This window comes from Nelumbo nucifera, chromosome 7, assembly GCF_055504915.1.
Source record: "Nelumbo nucifera cultivar China Antique chromosome 7, China Antique-T2T, whole genome shotgun sequence".
Lineage (NCBI taxonomy): Eukaryota > Viridiplantae > Streptophyta > Magnoliopsida > Proteales > Nelumbonaceae > Nelumbo > Nelumbo nucifera.
Window position 1 is genome coordinate 14,441,021 of NC_142655.1, and position 18,208 is coordinate 14,459,228.

The 18,208-nt window shown below is 41.1% G+C and overlaps 1 protein-coding gene across 1 annotated transcript; it reads right to left on the reverse strand.

Moving 5' to 3' along the window:
• Window positions 1-10,451: 10,451 nt before the first annotated feature.
• LOC148790192 (uncharacterized) lies at window positions 10,452-12,026 on the reverse strand. Its single transcript, XM_088892227.1, has one exon. It carries the CDS (start codon window positions 12,024-12,026, stop codon window positions 10,452-10,454), a length of 1,575 nt encoding a protein of 524 aa, XP_088748353.1.
• Window positions 12,027-18,208: the final 6,182 nt, after the last annotated feature.

Consider the following 18,208-nt stretch of genomic DNA (forward strand, 5'->3'; position numbering starts at 1 on the left):
GCTGGTTCCACCAAAGCCAACCAAGGTTGGTATGGGTAGGGTAAACCCTAGACTATAGAACAAGCTTGAGTGGGGGTCAGTTCCAATAATTTGGAATACGACAATCATGCATTGCACTTTTTGTGATGTGCAATAATAATAATAATAATAATAATAATAATAATAATAATAATAATAATAATAATAATGATAATGATAATGATGATGATGATGATGATGATGATGACGATGACGGCGATGATGATATAAGTTCAAAACTTATATTCAATTTATTGGCTAAATTGATTAAATTCTGTAATTCAATTTATATATTATCATAAGATATTAATATATAGTTCGAAACTTTTCATCATCATTTAAGTTTTGTAAATATTACCTTTTACATTACTTATTATACACATTCAAATATTAAATTCAAGAAAAATGATTAAATCACTTAAGAGACTCAATGGTCAAGTGAGGCCATGGTCTTTGTAACCATGAGTGCTTGGTTCCAAGCCTTCATATCCTCTAAGTATTTTGGGATTTATTTCAAGGCAAGTTCTGTTCCAAGGCTGGTTCCACCAAGACCAACCAAGGTTGATTCTTTGGGCCGGTTCGGGTAGGGTAAACTCATAGGCCTTGGAATTGGCCTGGATGGGGATCAGTTCCAAGAATTAGGAATCAAACCTTGCCCAATAACAAATTGGGTAGGGTTTGTTCAATGTCAAGTTCCATTCAATTTCAAATAGAATCTATGCATTTGATCACCTCTATTAAAAATAGTTTATGTTTCATAAGTTGACCCATTGGCCTTGATGTGGATAAGTGCTTCAAACCTATGGGCTAGGTTCCAAAGCATTGATCTATGTTTATTAGTGGTCCTCTAGGAAGGGTTAGGGCCACAACTTGGGCTGTGTTTAAGGATTAAAGTATATTTGTATCAAGTATCGTAACAGATAAGTTGGATATGGATACAAATGCTCTTTGGAAACACATGAATATAGGCCAAAATTATGGAAATGTTTGGATATGCTAAGGAAATGCATACAAATCACATAAATACATTAATGATGATATATTTAAAGCTGAATCGATAATGAATAAGGTGTGAAGACATGAAAGATGCACACATTAATAGGTTATATTAAGAGAAACATTACGATCAACAACACTAGAGCTCTAGAACATAAAGACATTTTTACATGAAATAAATCATTTAAGTCATAAAATATTTTTTGTTGTTATACTAGCCTTTAACTACAAATCTGTCTACAAAATAAAATTTCTAAAAATTAAATATTTACTAAAATAAAGAAAATATACTTTTTGAGAAAATTATATAAATTTAAGAAAATATAACATACATATAACTAAATAATTTAATCTATAAGTCATTGAGTTAAGCACTTTATAACATAAATTGTTTCATTTTTATAATTTAGTATTCAACATAGATAAAATATATTATTTTTATAATTTTCAATTTTCATTAAAATTTTTAGAGAAAATTATTTGTGTATTTTAATACAAATAATAACTCTATTTCTTCGAATAATAAATATGTTTTCATTTTTAACATGAATTGTTGTTGGATCAATTGATTTGAAGTTTGATTAATTAAAAATCATTTAAAACATATAAAATGGTTTTTATTGTTATACTATAATCTAACTACAAAATAAAAAAGTAAATTTTTTAAAAATTAAGGTCCTGTTTGGTTCACTAGAATAGGGGTATGGAATCGGAATTGGAATGGGCTATTCTGATTCCGACTGTTTGGTTGCTGGAAGGGCATTGCCCCATTTGAGGGAATGGTCATTCCCTATGGTCTATTTCGATTCTGGCTGTTGGGTTGGGAGGAACCGGAATCCGATTCCCATTCCTGCAGAAAGGGTATTGCCCCATTTGAGGGAATGGTCATTCCTTGTCCCTCCCTTGGAAATGAAATTCCATTCCTACCGATTCCTATTTCTATTCCCATTCCTATCTGAACCAAACAATCTATGGAAATAGACCATTCCGATTCCGATTCCAACTGTAAATCAAAGGGATCCTAAATATTTACTAAAATAAATAAAACATATATTCTTGTTCTTATTCTTGTCCTAAATATTTACTAACAAAGCTTGAAAAGAGGGTCACATGCGCATGAAATTGGTTAAAAGGGGGTAGAAAAGTTGTTCGCGGGTTCATAAAAATGAGGGGATATGTGTCCAACAATAGCATACCACATACCCCCCTTTGTGATACCGATATAATGCGGGACACATCATATCGATATTTTGATCATTGGCTAAGTTAACATAAACCCGACCCAAAAAGTTTGGGTTAGCAGATATACTTTATATATATTTTATATATACTACATAAAACGGATATAAAAGTTAAAATTGATTATATAATATTAACTTATATCTTTACCTTTTAATTACATATATATATATATATATATATATAACACATGCACCTAAACTAATAATAATAATGCTAAAATTAATAAACCTTTGTCTACTGACCTTTAAATCTAAAAGTTAAAAGAACATTTTAGTAAGATGGAGTGGGATAATCGGACCAACCAGGCCAAACCCAATCCAAGCCAAAACAGCCAACTTGGATCAGGGTTAGTTTAATGGTTTTTGCCTAGTTTGTTTTTCCTTGACCAATGGCCGAAAGGCTAAAGTTAGTAAGACTGATATTCTCTTTCTCTTAATTTTTAGCTTTGGAGGGTCAATATAGCTGAAACAGTCTCAAAGGCTCCGTTTGTTTATAATACAAACACCGAACTGGGGTATTTATATACAGTTCACATTTGCGAGCATTTGTTTGACATATAAAAAAAATAATGATTATCAGATCAAAAATGTATTTTTTAATATTTTTACACCGAAAAAAGAGTATCAGTGTACCTATGTTTTGGATACAATTTTGTATTCTTCTGATAATCAACTTTTTAATCAAAGTTAAGACATTGAAGCATAAAATAGTTGGAACATCTAATGATAGGACTCACAATTAGCATCTGATGAGGGCGGATTTGGCCCTCTAGTGAAATTGTGACACCTGACACCTCATGCAAACCAAGTACAGCCTCTTGACAACTGGGCAGCTTGGGAAGCTCGGGCATCTCGGCAGAGCTTGCCACAGCTTGCCACTTACAGTCAGCTCGGCATGGCTCGCCACAAGCAGCTCAGCAGAGCTCGCCACAAGCAGCTCGGCATAGCTCGGGGAGCTCGGTATAGCTAGGGGCAGCTCGGCATAGGCAGCTCGCCACAAGCAGCTGGCCACTCCGCAGGCAGCCTGGCGTCTTACGAAGAGCTCACCACTTAGGGGCAGCTCGGCACTTACAGGTAGCTTGGCATAGGTAGCTCACCACTTAGGGGTAGCTTGCTAGGCGGAGACCTGTGCCCACGTCTCTCGCTAGGCGGCGCCGTGCCTGCCAGCCCTGAGAGCTGTCCCTTGACTGGCAGAGCCGTACTCTGCGGTAGCCGCCTGCACCTGCGACCTCAGCTCTGGTAGTAACGGCTGCGGTAGAGAGACAGAGGCAGTTACGCCTGACTTGACAGAGGCTGTTACGCCTGATTTGACAGGACACCACTATATAAGGACTCCGACCCCCAAAGACAAAGGGGGAGAGAATGAAAAAATTGAGGTAATCCCTGCTCTCTAGCTCTCTCATTTCTCTCCAAGCTCCCTACAATCAGAATGCTAACTTAGGCATCAGAGAGTCCCCGCCGGGAAAATACCCCCGGGTCCTCTAATTCAGTTCTTGCAGGTTCCTCAGCTCCCGCCGCCTACAAAGAGGAGGAAAAGATGGAGTTCTCGCAGGTCCCTCAGCTCCCGCCGCCTACAAAGGAGATGAGATCACCTCATGCAGAGGGCAGTCGGGTTGCGCTACACCAAGGAGCTCCACCATCCCCTGAGTTACATGCCGCATTGGAGCAGGTCAAATGACGAGTCCACCCAGGTAGCTCACCACCGGGGAGCTCGTCACCAAGTAGCTCACCACCAGGGAGCTCGTCATCAGGTAGCTCACCACCAGGGAGCTCGTCACCAAGTAGCTCACCACTAGGGAGCTCCACCATCCTCTCCTGGGAGCAGGTCAAATGGCGAGACACTTAGCCAAAAAAAATTAATACATTACAAAAAATTGGTACGTAACCAGAAACGGTTAATCAACATCAATTTCAAACAAACAATATGAGTACAAAAATGATTTAAAATTTAAACCGTATTTACATTCATGAATAAAAAAGAGTATAAATATGGAGTGTACATATATACATTTGCATTCCAACCAAACGCAGCCAAAACAGTCATTGGTCCGGTGATGATTTGGTTCCTCGCCAAATCATCACAAAAAGATACAAAGGCTTTTAATTATAACAAGTTGAAGAGAGCTTTAAGTAGTGGACAGTTCGACACTAATCACCCCCAAGTATTTTATTAATTTTTCCTTTTGTTTTTTTAAGCCAACTCAATTTCGCGTTCAAGTGGTTGAACCATTTTTCTTCGGTCTTCAAATAAAAAATACAAAACGACACAATGCATTATTGCCGTGCTTACACGAGATGACAAGATATCTATCATCATTAGATTCTTTTTTTAACGGGAAAAAGAAGAGAGAGAATAGTGATCGCATGAGAGCGCTTCTATGAGTAGTAGCTACTCATTATAAAATTACAAAGACCCCACTACTATAGGGTCATTTACAACTCCCTTCTGAATTCTGAACTTTCACTTTGGCTTGGCTGGGTTTGGAAAGAGTGCAAATGTCGGTTCAATTTTGTTGGTATTTGAAAATAATATATTTGTGCTTTGATAATGACATAAAATATAATTTCTAAAGCATATTTACATTCAAAAGGAGAGGTAATTTTACATTCGAAAAGATGCTAATATTTGCACTCAAAGTGATCTATGTTGAAAATTAGGTATATTTTAACAACGGGATTTATGTTTGAATCCATCATAATTAAAATATCGTTTGGCAAAAAAGTAAATTTATCAATGCAAAAGTAAACTAACTTTTTATTTGTATGGACTAGAATGCACTTTAATTTGTTTATTTCCATTTACACTATGATGAAGGGTGATTTGGCCTGACCTCATAACAGGGGAACACGTGGACGCGTCCTGATTAATAGATGACAGCTCAGTATGATCAGTTCGTAATAGAATGACCTCGGGTACCCAGCTACCTCGAGACAAGGTCACCTCGAAATGAGATCACCTCGACACCAGATCGCAACAAGCCACCTTGATGCCAAGTCACCCCGGTACTCAATCCAGTTCAAGACTTAAAGATATCAACTCGGGGATACCGATTTGCCACTACGTGGTGATACTGAAAATCCCTCCGACGGTACCCGAACTCCACGGGATCACGTCGCATAACAGCTAGCATTATCCCCCCGTCTGATTCGGACGGAAGTGATGAACCTTATTAGTTAGCAGCGTTATCCCCAATTAATGCGGAAACGGACCTCATCGTGATGAGGATCTCGGAACTACTCTACGAAACCCACGATGACTCAATTATATAAAGGCTCCACCCCCCGGGGGTGAAAGGTACGCGTAATTTCTGTTCTCTAGCTCTTTGCATTTACAAGCTTTCAGCTCGCAACCAAGTACTAACTTAAGCATCGGAGCGACCTCGCTGGGCAAGCAACCCCAGGTTCTCTGATTCGCTTTTTGCAGATCAACCAAGTTCGTCGTCTACTGGGAGCCAGATCACCTCCAGTAGGGAGCAGGCAGATTGCGCAACATCACACTATATTTGCAACAAATATCCGACCATTAAATCAACTGAAAGAATATGTTAAATTACCAAAATGGCTATCTGAACTTTTCTTATTTCCTTCACCCTTTTCTGTTAAAACCTATTTAACCAAAAATGCCTTCATTTCTCCAAGGAAATTAGCTAAAATAACAAGAATCATTTTCGCTTACATAGAAAATAGGTTTCTATCATTTAAGATAAAAAAAATTATCCACTCTTTTTTTTCTAATAAATCAAGAAAAACCAAATGAAACCTTAAATTTATATCTTTCATAAAGAAATCTCTACCATTTCATTTGAATGGTGAATTCAGCCAGAAATCTACAAGGATTTATTGGAGCAACCAAGAGGGTTTCAATGTTATATATAGAAATTCAATTGGATCATACATCATTCAAATAAATAAGAAAAGGGAAGTTTGGGGATTTAAAAAAAAATAAACAGCTGGATGAGAATCTTTTTTGAAGTTAACTTGAGAAACTTTAATGCAAGGGGTATTTGTTGCAGTTGGCAGTGTGCAAATGAATTTGCACTGATGCAAAACTATGGTAGTGCAAATAATTTGGGTGCAATTTTTGATTTATTTTTGTTTCAAATTATACCTTATTTTGTTTGGTTGCTTTACAAATGAAGTAAAATAATACCCAAAGCAGAACAAAGAAATATCCAAAACAAAATTAAACCAAAATTTGCATTTTTTTTCATTTGCACTCATATATTTGTATTAGTACAAATAAAATTGTACTGCAACCAAACACAGCCAAAGAGAAAGTTGAGGGGGTAAGGCCTTTGATATTTATCCTTTATAATTTTTTTTTGGTTGTTTAAATTTTAAAGGTTGAGAGCGATGAACATGATATGGTGCTCATGACTTTTTTAATGAGAGTGTCCTCATTGAAGAGGCTGAATTTGCTTCTAACAAAAGACCGTTTCAACATGATCTATATCCGTTGGAAGTATGTTGGTGTAGGGAGTACTTTGTGGCAAATCCATATTCATTTTACAATGAGTCTTAGTTCATGGTGAGATGTGCACTTGTGCAGACATAGATCTCGTTGGAAGTATGTTGGGACAGTTTTTGTTGTGAGCATATCCAAATTCTTCATTGAATCATTATTAAAAACTCTTAAGGCTCAGTTTGGAAAGAGTACAAATGCAAATTTGTATGGTAGAAATATATACAAAACAATACAAAATATAAGGTTTTGCACTCTACATATTTGCATTTATACTCTTTTTCAAACTGAACCTAAAGATCAATCGAACAGTGCAGGGTCCACTCTAGTTGGGCCACTTGGGTTGGGTACGTCAATGACTCATCTCTTGTTTGGCAGTATTGGTGATCGATCTACGTGCAAATTTGTCATTTGACAATTAATAATACAATGATTTTATCTCAACCTCGTCTACTAGCTGTTTCAAACTATTAATCCAAACTCTGATGATTAGGACAAGGTAATAACAACAATCACAACAAACAAACATGTTCAGTAAGGCTGCATTTTGATTGTCGGAGGGGAATTGGATTAAACCTTTAGTCTGTGTTTGGTTTGAAGGAAAAAGTAGGAAAAGAAAGAAAAACCTTTACAAACTTTATAGGTTTTCCTACCTTTTCCTTTAAACCAAACATAGGCTTAGGGAAGAACTCGAATTCTGTTAAAAGGTGAAATTTGAGGACATTTTCTCTGTATTTCTTTAAACTACAAAACGAATAAAAAAAGTGCCCAAGTGATAGACTTCAGAGATTCACAGAATTGACAAATCCAATTCCAGACCTACCTTAAGCCAAATTCAACCTAAAAGAATTTTATTAACCATAAATTTAAGATTATATAAGCTTCTTTATTTGTTTATTTGGGAGGTCAACGTTTATTGTCCGACAATATTACTGTAGAGGGAGACTGTAGACCATGGGGTACTTGTTATTGGCCCGGGCATAGGATCTCGTCACGGGGCAGTTTGTTGGGAAAACTCCTTGCCTTCCCCTTGCCTTCCCTTTGCGAGTTGACCCTATGATGGCGGACTGAGGGGTGATTTGTTCAAGAGATCACCTAACTTTCCCTGTTCTCTTCTTGACTGAAAATTCGATGATTTTATTGAATAAACTAGCTCCTTAAATAGGAGATTACAGGAGAGTTTCCTTCTTGTATTCGGCTAAGGTAGTCCCTCTCTTATCGCAACTTAAACTTCTATCGAAACTCAAACTCCTACTTCTAAGGGAAACACAAAAATAGGGGATAAGGGAAAGGTACAACTGGCATGTGGGCCCCGCTCTACGTTGGCGCGCGCGCCCCACCTTGCTGCTGCTGTGAGGTGCGTGCTGCTGCCGTGTGGTGCGTGCCGCTGCTGTGCGGTGCGTGCTGCTGCCGGGCGGCTGGCAGACTGTACCGCAGCACGCTGCTGGGCGGTGCGTGCCGCCTGTGCCATGGCACGCTGCCGGGCGGTGCGTGCCGTTAGGCGTGCTACTGTGCGCACTGCTGCTTGTGGTTGCGACACAGCGTGTTGCCGGGAGTTGTGTCCATAACATTACACCCCTCCTGGGCAACGAGCTTGTCCTCAAGCTCGAGGTCGGGGTAGGCGTTGTGCAGGTCGGTCCATGGAATCCAAGTGGCCTCTGTTGATGGTAGTCCATCCCAGTCTACTAGAACCTCGAAGGTGCCCTGATTGATGCGTGACCGGACGAGAGCTCTAGGTTGGAGGATGAGTCTGCCGTCCTTGAGAGGGGGTAGAGGAGGCACTTGCGTTGGGGGAGTCCCTGTAAAAGGCTTTAGCGGGGACACATGAAAGACATCGTGGATTTTGTTGTGCTCGGGCAGTTCCAGTTGATAAACAACCTTACCGATCTGTCGAAGAACTTTGAAGGGCCCGTAAAACCTTGGGGTCAGCTTTTGGGGGCCCTGTCACCTGAGGGAGAGCTGTCGGTAGGGTTGGAGCTTTAGCCAAACGAACTGTCCTGGCTGGAAGGTGACCTCACGGCGGTGCTGATCGTAGGCTATCTTCATACGTGTCTGTGCCTGCTGCAACCGTAAGGAGACTTCAGCCAGTAGGGCATCGCAGTCTTGGAGGCTACGGTCTACTTCTTCCAACCATGTTGAACCCGATTCGTAGGAGGGAAGACAAGGAGGGTCTCGCCCATACACCACGCGGAAGAGAGTCATGCCGAGGGACGAGTGGTAAGATGTGTTGTAGTAGTATTCGGCCCAAGGAAGGTAGTCCACCCAGCGTCGTGGTTGGTCCCCCACGAAGCAACGGAGGTACATTTCTATGGTGCGATTGACAACCTCCGTTTGCTCGTCCGTCTGTGGATGATAGGCGGAGGAAAAGGCTAGGGTCATGCCTTGTAATCTGAACAGCTCCTTCCAGAAGGTGCTGGTGAAGACTGCATCCCTGTCACTGACGATGGTCTCGGGTAGCCCATGTAGGCGGAAGATGTGTGCGAAAAAGGCATGGGCCACAGAAATTGCGCTGTAGGGGTGAGACAATGGAATGAAATGAGCATATTTTGAGAAGCGATCCACCACTACGAATAAGATGGATTTCCCTCCGACCTTAGGCAAGCCTTCAACGAAGTCCATAGAGATATCGGCCCAGATCTGCGTTGGGAGTGCTAGGGGCTGCAGGAGTCCTGCTGGGTGTAAGTTCTCCCACTTTTGTTGCTGACATACGGAGTAGTTCTGGATTAAATCCCTGACCGAGCCTCTTATACCATGCCAATGAAAGTCTGCACGGACGCGGTGTAACGACTTCTGCACCCCTTCATGGGTGGCGTTGTGGATGTTGGCGAGGATAGCTGGAATCAAGGGACAGCTGGAATCAAGGGACAATCGGTTGGGAGATATACCCTTCCTTTGTACAACGCAAGTCCCTCGTGAATGGTCCAGTTTGGTTTGGTTGTGCCCGACTGTAACTCTTGCATCAGGTCTCTCCACGTGGGTGATTGGGGCAACACGCTCCTTAGGTCTTCCAGTAGGGTCACGCCGGGCTGGGAGACCGCGCAGAGGTGCGTCGTGTCCTCTTCCCGCCTGGACAATGCATCAGCGGCCCGGTTGGAGGCTCCCGCCTTGTGGTCTATGCGGAAGTCAAATCCTAGCAGTTTGCTTGCCCAGTGCTGTTGGGGTGGAGTAGTAAGCCGCTGTTCTAGAAGGTATTCGAGGCTATAGTGGTTTGTCTAGACAATGAAGGGTCTGCCCCACAAATACAGCCTCCAGTGCTGGACGGCCTTGGCCAGTTCGATCAATTCGCGCTCGTAGGCCGGTAGCTTGAGGTGCCGATCTGCTAGTTTGCGGCTAAAGAAGGCTATGGGGTGCCCTTTCTGTTGCAGTACTGCTCTGATGCCTATGCCAGACGCATCACATTCTACCGTAAATTCTTGCTCAAAGTTTGGTAGTTGCAGCACGGGGGTAGTGGAGAGTGCGTCCCTTAGGTTTGCGAAGGCAGTGTTAGCAGCTTCATCCCATTGAAATGCATTCTTCTTCAACATCTTGGTCAATGGGGCCGCCAGGAGTCCATAGTCCCTTACAAATTTGCGGTAGTATCCCGTGAGCCCCAAGAACCCGCGGAGAGCCCTGATGGTCTGCGGCTTGGGCGATTCCCAGATGGCTTGAATCTTGAAATTATCTACCGAGACTCCTTCCCTGTTGACTATATGGCCTAGGTAACGGACTTGCGGCTCTCCAAAGGAGCACTTGGTTCATTTTAGGAAGAGCTTGTGCTGTCGCAGCAGCTCCAGAACTGTCCTTAGGTGACAAATGTGCTCCACCCACGAAGTACTGTAAATCAAGATATCGTCGAAAAATACTAGGACGAACCTGCGGAGGTGGGGCCGAAATACCTCGTTCATCAGGGCCTGAAATGTAGATGGGGCATTGGTGAGACCAATAGGCATGACCAGGAATTCAAAGTGGTTGTGATGCGTTCGGAAGGCTGTTTTCTCCACATCTTTAGGGGCCATTCGGATCTGGAAGTAACCTGACCTGAGATCCATCTTAGAAAAGTACTGAGACCCGTGGAGCTCATCTAGCAATTCGTCTACCACCGGGATCGGGAACTTGTCCTTGACGGTTCTACTGTTGAGCTCCCTATAGTCCACACAAAATCTCCAGGTGCCGTCTTGCTTTGGCACCAACAAGACTGGTGAAGAGAATGGAGAGCGGCTGGGGCATATGATTCCCTGTTCCAGCATCTCTGCACACTGCCTCTCTATCTCGTCCTTCTGTAGGTGTGGGTAGCGGTACGGCCTCACAACGACGGGTCCTGCCCCTGGTATTAATGGGATCCGATGGTCACATGACCGGCTAGGTGGAAGGCCCCTAGGTTCTGAGAACACGTCTGAAAAGTTTGCAAGAAGCCTCTCCATCTCCGCGGTGTGCAAGGTGTCGCCATTGAGAGTATGCACTTGTGGTTTCCTTGCTCTCATCTTGGTCCCTTTCCAAGTGACCCGCTTCCCATGTAAGTCAAATGTCATGGTCAAGGCGCTGAAATCCCATAGGATGGGGCCTAGGGTGATGAGCCACTTAATCTCCAACACTATGTCGAACTCGTCTAAGGTCAGTACAAATAGATCTGCGAGGAATGGTTCAGAATCCACCTGGATTTGGATGCTTCGGCAGATCCCTGGACTGTGAATTCTCTCCCCATTTGCTACAGCCACCTGGAGCCGCGGCCTGTTTTCCATTGGTAGCTTCAGTCGGAGCGCAGCCTGTTTGCTGATGAAGTTGTGGGTGCTCCTTGAGTCAACCAAAATCCGTACCTGTTTTCCTGCCACCTGGGCCTGTAGCTGCATGGTTTGGGAGTTTTGGACTCCAGTGATGGCATGGAGGGAGATCTCGGGTTCTTGTGCCGCCTGTTCCTCTTCTTCCTCCTCCAGCTCGTCTACTAGGAGGTAGAATAACCGATTGTAACGGTGGCCGGCTGAGTACAACTCGTCACAGTTGAAGCATTGGCCCTTGGCTCGGCGCTCTGCCATCTCGGCCCTGGATAAGCGTTTGATGGGAGGTGCTGGCGTGCTGCTACCCATGCTAGTTGCAGCTCGGGTGGTGTTGCTGGTGAAAGGGCGTTGTTCCCTGTTGGCGGCCATTGAAGGCCCTCCTATGGTAGATCTTGGGTTCGCCCAAGTCGTTGCAGGACGCCCCATGCTGGACGACCCTCGGTTGATCTGCAGCTTGCGCTCGAACGCTCGGGCCAGATTCATTGCTGTGACCAAGTTGGGTGGGCTCTGCATCTCCACATCAACCCTCAGAGGTTCCGATAGGCCGGCTGTGAACATATCCACCTGCTGGTCTAGCCGAACCGAAGAGGCTCTGGCGAGAAGGGTCTGAAACTCCGCTGATAATCCGCGATGGTCCTGGTTTGCTTGAGGTTAATGAGCTCCCCCAAGGGGTTGCTCGTTAATGGGGGCCCGAACATGAGGAGGCAATACGACTTGAACTAGCCCCAACTAAGGCCTGGTTCCTCCTACTCCACTCGGTAGAACCAGAGCTGTGTTTCATCGGTCAAGTGGACTGTTGCCAGGCTGACCTTGTCCTTCTCTTCCGTGCGCTGATTGCGGAAGAATTGCTTACAACGGTACAGCCATCCAAGTGGGTCACCGTTGCCGCTATATGAGGGGAACTCCAGTCGAATGTATTTGGGTATGATTGCTGTTGTTGGTGTGTCACTCTGTCGCTCACCGGAGCCCTCTGCTCGATCTGGGCGGCGGCTGTGATGAGTGGCTGCCCCTTCAAGGCTCCCTTCTCTGGTGGAGAAGTATAACTCCAGTAGACGTCGAAGTTCCCTGACGTCCTCTTTAACTTCCCTTACCTCCGCGTGATTTTCCACGAGACGGTGTTCCAGCTCGTGAACCCTGGTCGATAGCTGCTCCATGTCGCCCATGACGCTCGGCTTTGATACCAAAATGTTATGGGCCCGGGCGTAGGATCTCATCACGGGGCGGTTTGCTGGGAAAACTCCTTGCCTTCCCTTTGCGAGTTGACCCTATGATGGCGGGCTGAGGGGTGATTTGTTCAAGAGATCACATAACTTTCCCTGTTCTCTTCTTGACTGAAAATTCGATGACTTTATTGAATAAATCAGCTCCTTAAATAGGAGATTACAGGAGGGTTTCCTTCTTGTATTCGGCTAAGGTAGTCCCTCTCTTATCGCAACTTAAACTTCTATCGAAACTCAAACTCCTAGTTCTAAGGGAAACACAAAAATAGGGGATAAGGGAAAGGTACAACTGGCGTGTGGGCCCCGCTCTATGTTGGCGTGCGCGCCCCACCTTGCTGCTGTTGTGAGGTGCGTGCTGCTGTCGTGTGGTGCGTGCCATTGCTGTGCGGTGCGTGCTGCTGCCATGCGGTGCATGCTGCTGCCAGGTGGCTGGTAGACTGTACTGCGGCATGCTGCCGGGCGGTGCGTGCCGCTAGGCGCGCTGCTGCCTATAGTTGCGACGCAGCATGTTGCCGGGAGTCGTGTCCATATCAGTACCCTCCAGTAAAAAGGGTTATTTAACTAGTAATGTTGGCAAGAAAGAGATAGTAATTTCAAGGTGCAACTAATTCATAAGCCACGTAAGCCTGTCCTTAATTGAGGTTGAACCCAAGGCTTCCAAGAGAGGAACCAGCAAAGCCGTGGTAGTTAATTGGGACTATTATTCAACTTTATTTTTACTAGTTAGGCTCAGCTTGTTTGCAACACTGGTGTAAATATATGGGAGTGCAAATAGGTTGGATGGGTGTAAATTCTGGCTTAGTTTTGCCTCATATTTGGCTTTATTATTTGCTTATGGGAAGTAAAATAGGAATCCAAATGATATGGCCCCCATTCCCCACCTTATATGTAAGAGAGTGGAGGTAAGAGGAGGGCTATTTGTTTTGGAGTGAGTAGCAAGCAAGTTGAGATATGGTTTCCATTTCATATGAGAGAGAATTGAGATAGGAGGACAGTTAGAAATGGCAATGGGGCGGGGCAGGGACGAGGAGTCTCTCCCCATCCCTGTCCCCACGAAAATCTCCATCCTCGTCCCCACTAACGGGGACAAGGTTATCCCCATCCCCATCCCCATGGGGATCCCTATCTCTGCGGGGATCCTCATTCCCTATGATTCTTTATAATGCTAATCATTTTGTTTTTGTTTTTTATTTTATTTAAAAAAATAAAAATAAAATAATTAATATTTACAATTGTATTAGAAAATATTCAAACTTATTCAACCATATTTTAAAAAATATTAATATATAGATGTATGTTTACATATTTACATATATAACGTATGCATACATATATACATATATATTAGTGGGGATCCCACGAAGCGGGGATTGGGGTCCCTGCGGGGCGGGGAGTGCTCTCCCCGTCCCCGCCCTGTTCCCACTAATGGGGATGAAAATTTCTCCATCCCCGTCCCCGCGGGAGGAAAGTCATCCCCATCCTTGTCCCATTCGGGGCGGATTCCCACGGGATCGGGGAAATAGGGAAAATTGCCATCGCTAAGGACAATGGTGAAATTTTAATTTGCATCAGTTTTTGGGATGCAAAATTTGCACATCCGGTAATTACAAATGAGGCAAAATTACAGAGTCTATATCAGGTAAGAATGTAAATCATAGTTACAAACAAATAATGTAAAACGGAACTGAGTGCAAAATTTGTATCCAGCTCTGATTTGCATCGCAAACAAACAGAGCCTTATTGTTTATTTGTTTCACTTTTGATATGATTGCGGTTCTCTATTTTTGCAAAGAACATTGAACATATTTCTTCCCTTTTGTCTTCTTACATGCAGATTTGGCTATCAAACTATGATGGAAAGGCCATTTCAAGGCAAAAGCATACAACGTTAGAGATGATGTTGATGGATCCATTAGACAATAGATAAAATAATAAACATGCTTATGTGGCACTACTTAAGTCAATAAATTTAGGAAATTATAAGCCATTTTACACCCTAAAGTTTGCAAAGGTCACTTTAGATGTTAAAAGTCTATCAATTAAAAAATAATTTTTTTGGTAAAATTCCCAATTAATATATACTTTGGGCTTAGTGTCACTTTGGTCCCTAAATTTTAAAACACAACAATTTTGTACCCGAACTTTCAAAACGTACCAATCCGGTACCTACCATTATTCAGCCATTAATTAGGTGTTAAGTGGCATTTGAAAAGACAAAAATGCCTTTTGAGTGTCATATAATTCTCTTTATCAATCATCCAAGTGTTGATAAAAGACAAACAGTCTCAAATCCTTGCCTCTTTTATTCAAGAAAGTTGGGGTTACGTTTCAGTGGACATTCTCGCGACCCCAACTTTCTTGAATAAAAGAGACAAAGGTTTGGGACTGTTCATTTTTTTATCAACATTTGGATGGTTGGTAAAGAAAATTAGATGGCATTTAAAGGACATTTGTGTTTTTTCAAATGCCACTTAACAGCAGGTTAATGGGCTAGTTAACCTTGAAGTTTGGGTACTGGATTGACACGTTTTGAAAGTTTGGGTATTGAATCATCACGTTTTAAAGTTTGGGGACCAAAGTATAAGGTACTAATTGAAAATTTTCCCTAATTTTTATTAACCTTGAAGTAAATTACTTTAAGAATTTTGTCAAATTAGAGTCATTAAATTAACAATAATTAATTTAATAGTAAATAGTTGTTAATAATTAAGAGTAAATTATTACTTAAACACTAACTTAATAAGCTTAACCAATAGTAAATTAACAATCACTCGATTTACTTAATTAACTTTTTCAACCCATTGTTGACCCGACTAATAGAACCTTTCGAGCTATCATGCACTCATGATTCTAGGTCTAGTTCTCATAAAACCCCTTCTTTTTTGTCAAAGTCTACTGAGTTGGTAAAAAGTGTTCAACCTGGGCAGTTGAACCGTTAACCTGTTTGACCCAATCACATGTTATAGGTTTGTCACTAAATGTGTATACAATTTTTTGGAGGCCATAACCTTGCATTTGGATGTCTAGTTGGGGTGATATTTTTTTTTTCTTTTGTTATGGGTAACTTTTCAAGATACATGTGTCCCAAGGTGTGTTCGCCCACTATTTTCTCGAAAAAACCCTTTTTGGCCTCAAATCTCAAATTTTATCACTTTTATAAATAAAAAATAAAAAAAAATGATTTAAAAATATAAAATAATGAATATATTACATGTAGAATATAATTATACATTATTTATTGAGAAAATACATGGGTATACATGTACACACACGAATAGTCAAACCAGTGACTATGACCTAGAGGCAAAAATGGTTTGTCCTCCAGTTGACTATTAAAACATTGATTCAATGTGCTTAATTAAACTAATTTACTTAATTTCTTTAATTAATTTATTATCTTAATTTACTTAATTACCTTAATTAGCTCTAATTATTTAATTACTATATTTACTTAGCTTAATTTACTTAGTTGACTTAATTTACTTAATTATCTTAATTTGCGTAATTTATTTAATTTAATTACTCTACTTACTTTGCTTATAATTAGTTAATTCGCTTAATTGCATAGTTTTAAAATTCTCATTGACCTAGGTGGTCAAACTATTAGACCAAAGAACTAGTCAACTTTTGGTTCCATTTTATACATGGCTCATAATTTTCAAAAAATGTTGACTTTGTTAGCAAATCGTTGACCTGGATGGTTGAACCGTTAAACCATTTGACTTGATGAATTTTTTGGGTCATCTTCATTTAATTATTTTTTATTTTTCAAAACATTATGGGTTGACTTGTTTAGGTTGAATGGTCGAACCACTGACCCAAAAACTAGTGGCCAAGGTGGTCTCATTTTTGGGTTGTTTTTTAAAACCTTGCATAATTGGTTCAATTTATTTTTAGCTTTATTTTTTATTTACTTAATCAATTTAGCTTTCTTAATTAATTTAAATTATTTATTTAATTTACTTATTCAATTAATTAATTTAGTTAGTTTAATTTACTTAATTATCTTAATTGTTATAATTTATTTAATTAACTTTATACCATCATAAACCATGAAGTAATTTACTTAATTAACTTTATTAAAATGATATTTTTAAACTTTAGGGTCTAAAGTGGCTTTTTTAAACTTGAATAGTGTCACATAAGCATACTTTACTTGTCTAACGGTTTTATCATGACATCTCTAGTATGTTTTTGCTTCAAAATAATCTTTTTATCATAGTTTAAGGGTGAAATGACCATTTTAATTCTTTAGTTCAGTTTGGAAGGAGTACAAAACCTTATATTTTGTATTATTTTGTATGCATTTGTACTCTTTTCAAACCGAGTGAAATAGTTTTTGGGCAAAATCCTTTCTAAATATATTTTTTTTCCTTTGTTTTTGGCAAAGCTTTTTATAATTCATGTCTATGTACCATCTCCGATCTCCCTCTCTATTAGAATTGTATGTAAAATTAATTCCACGAAACTCTCTGAGAGAGAGAACAGAGAGCGAGACAGTTGGTCGCCTGATCGGACGGAGGGCCGGAGGCCATCGGTCCCTTGAGGAAGAAGAGAACTGAGACTGAGAGTCTAAGAGAGTGACAAAGAAAGTTCAGAGTCTCAAGAGAGGAAAAGAAAGGAAAAATTGGAAAGGCACGGTGGAGGTAGGAGGCTTATTAGGGACCAAGAGACTGCCAGACACTGATCAGACTGCCATGTTTGCCTACACGCCATTTTGCCAGCCTTTTAAAAGAGAAAGGCTGAAAGCTTGAAACCTGGAAGTCTCAGTTTGGCAGTCTGACACTCTCAGACTGCCGAACTTTTTTATTCGATTTTCAAAAAAAAAAAAAATAATATTATATAAATATATATTAGTCAGTTTTTTTTAAATGGTTAATCTAAACCGAATCAAAACTGTCAGTTTTTTGAAAACATGGAAACCAAACTGACTGGTTAGATTGATTGATTTTTCGGTTCTATTTCGGTCGATTCAGTTTTTCGAAACTTTTTGCTCACCCCGTCATTTTATTTGCAACCAGAGAGAGAGAGAGTGAGAGAGAAGTCCGAATCAGATAGATACATTTTTGTAAGCATATTAAATGAGCACGTCCACTACTTAGCTTTTTTTTTTCTTTGCATTCTCCCCTTTTTATTTTATCCTTATCTGATCTTGAGATTCATGGACCCATTTTTATTTCCATATTTAGGTATGTTTGGAAAAGCTTTTCGGCCCAATTCAGGTCCAACCTGATAGGTATTTTGTATATTAGAGTAAAGAATAGAGAGTAGAGAGTGCCAATTGCCAATTGTTGCTTAAAATTGACAGACCCAAAAAATAAAAGGATTGGATAGAAGTCAGTCACAGAACAGACCCACCAAATGGAAGGCGTAGGCCTAGACACTACACATGCCAATTCATACAGACCTAAGGCCTTAATCTGGCCTTTGAGATATTCACACTTGACACTTCATAGATACATGTTTTGGGCTTCATCCGGGCCCAACGGCCCAAGATATATAGAGGGTCATATCTGATCT

What these genes read in the sequence shown, in the direction of transcription:
- LOC148790192 (XM_088892227.1), bottom strand. Translation starts at nt 12,026, where the DNA reads ATGTTCACAGCCGGCCTATCGGAACCTCTGAGGGTTGATGTGGAGATG.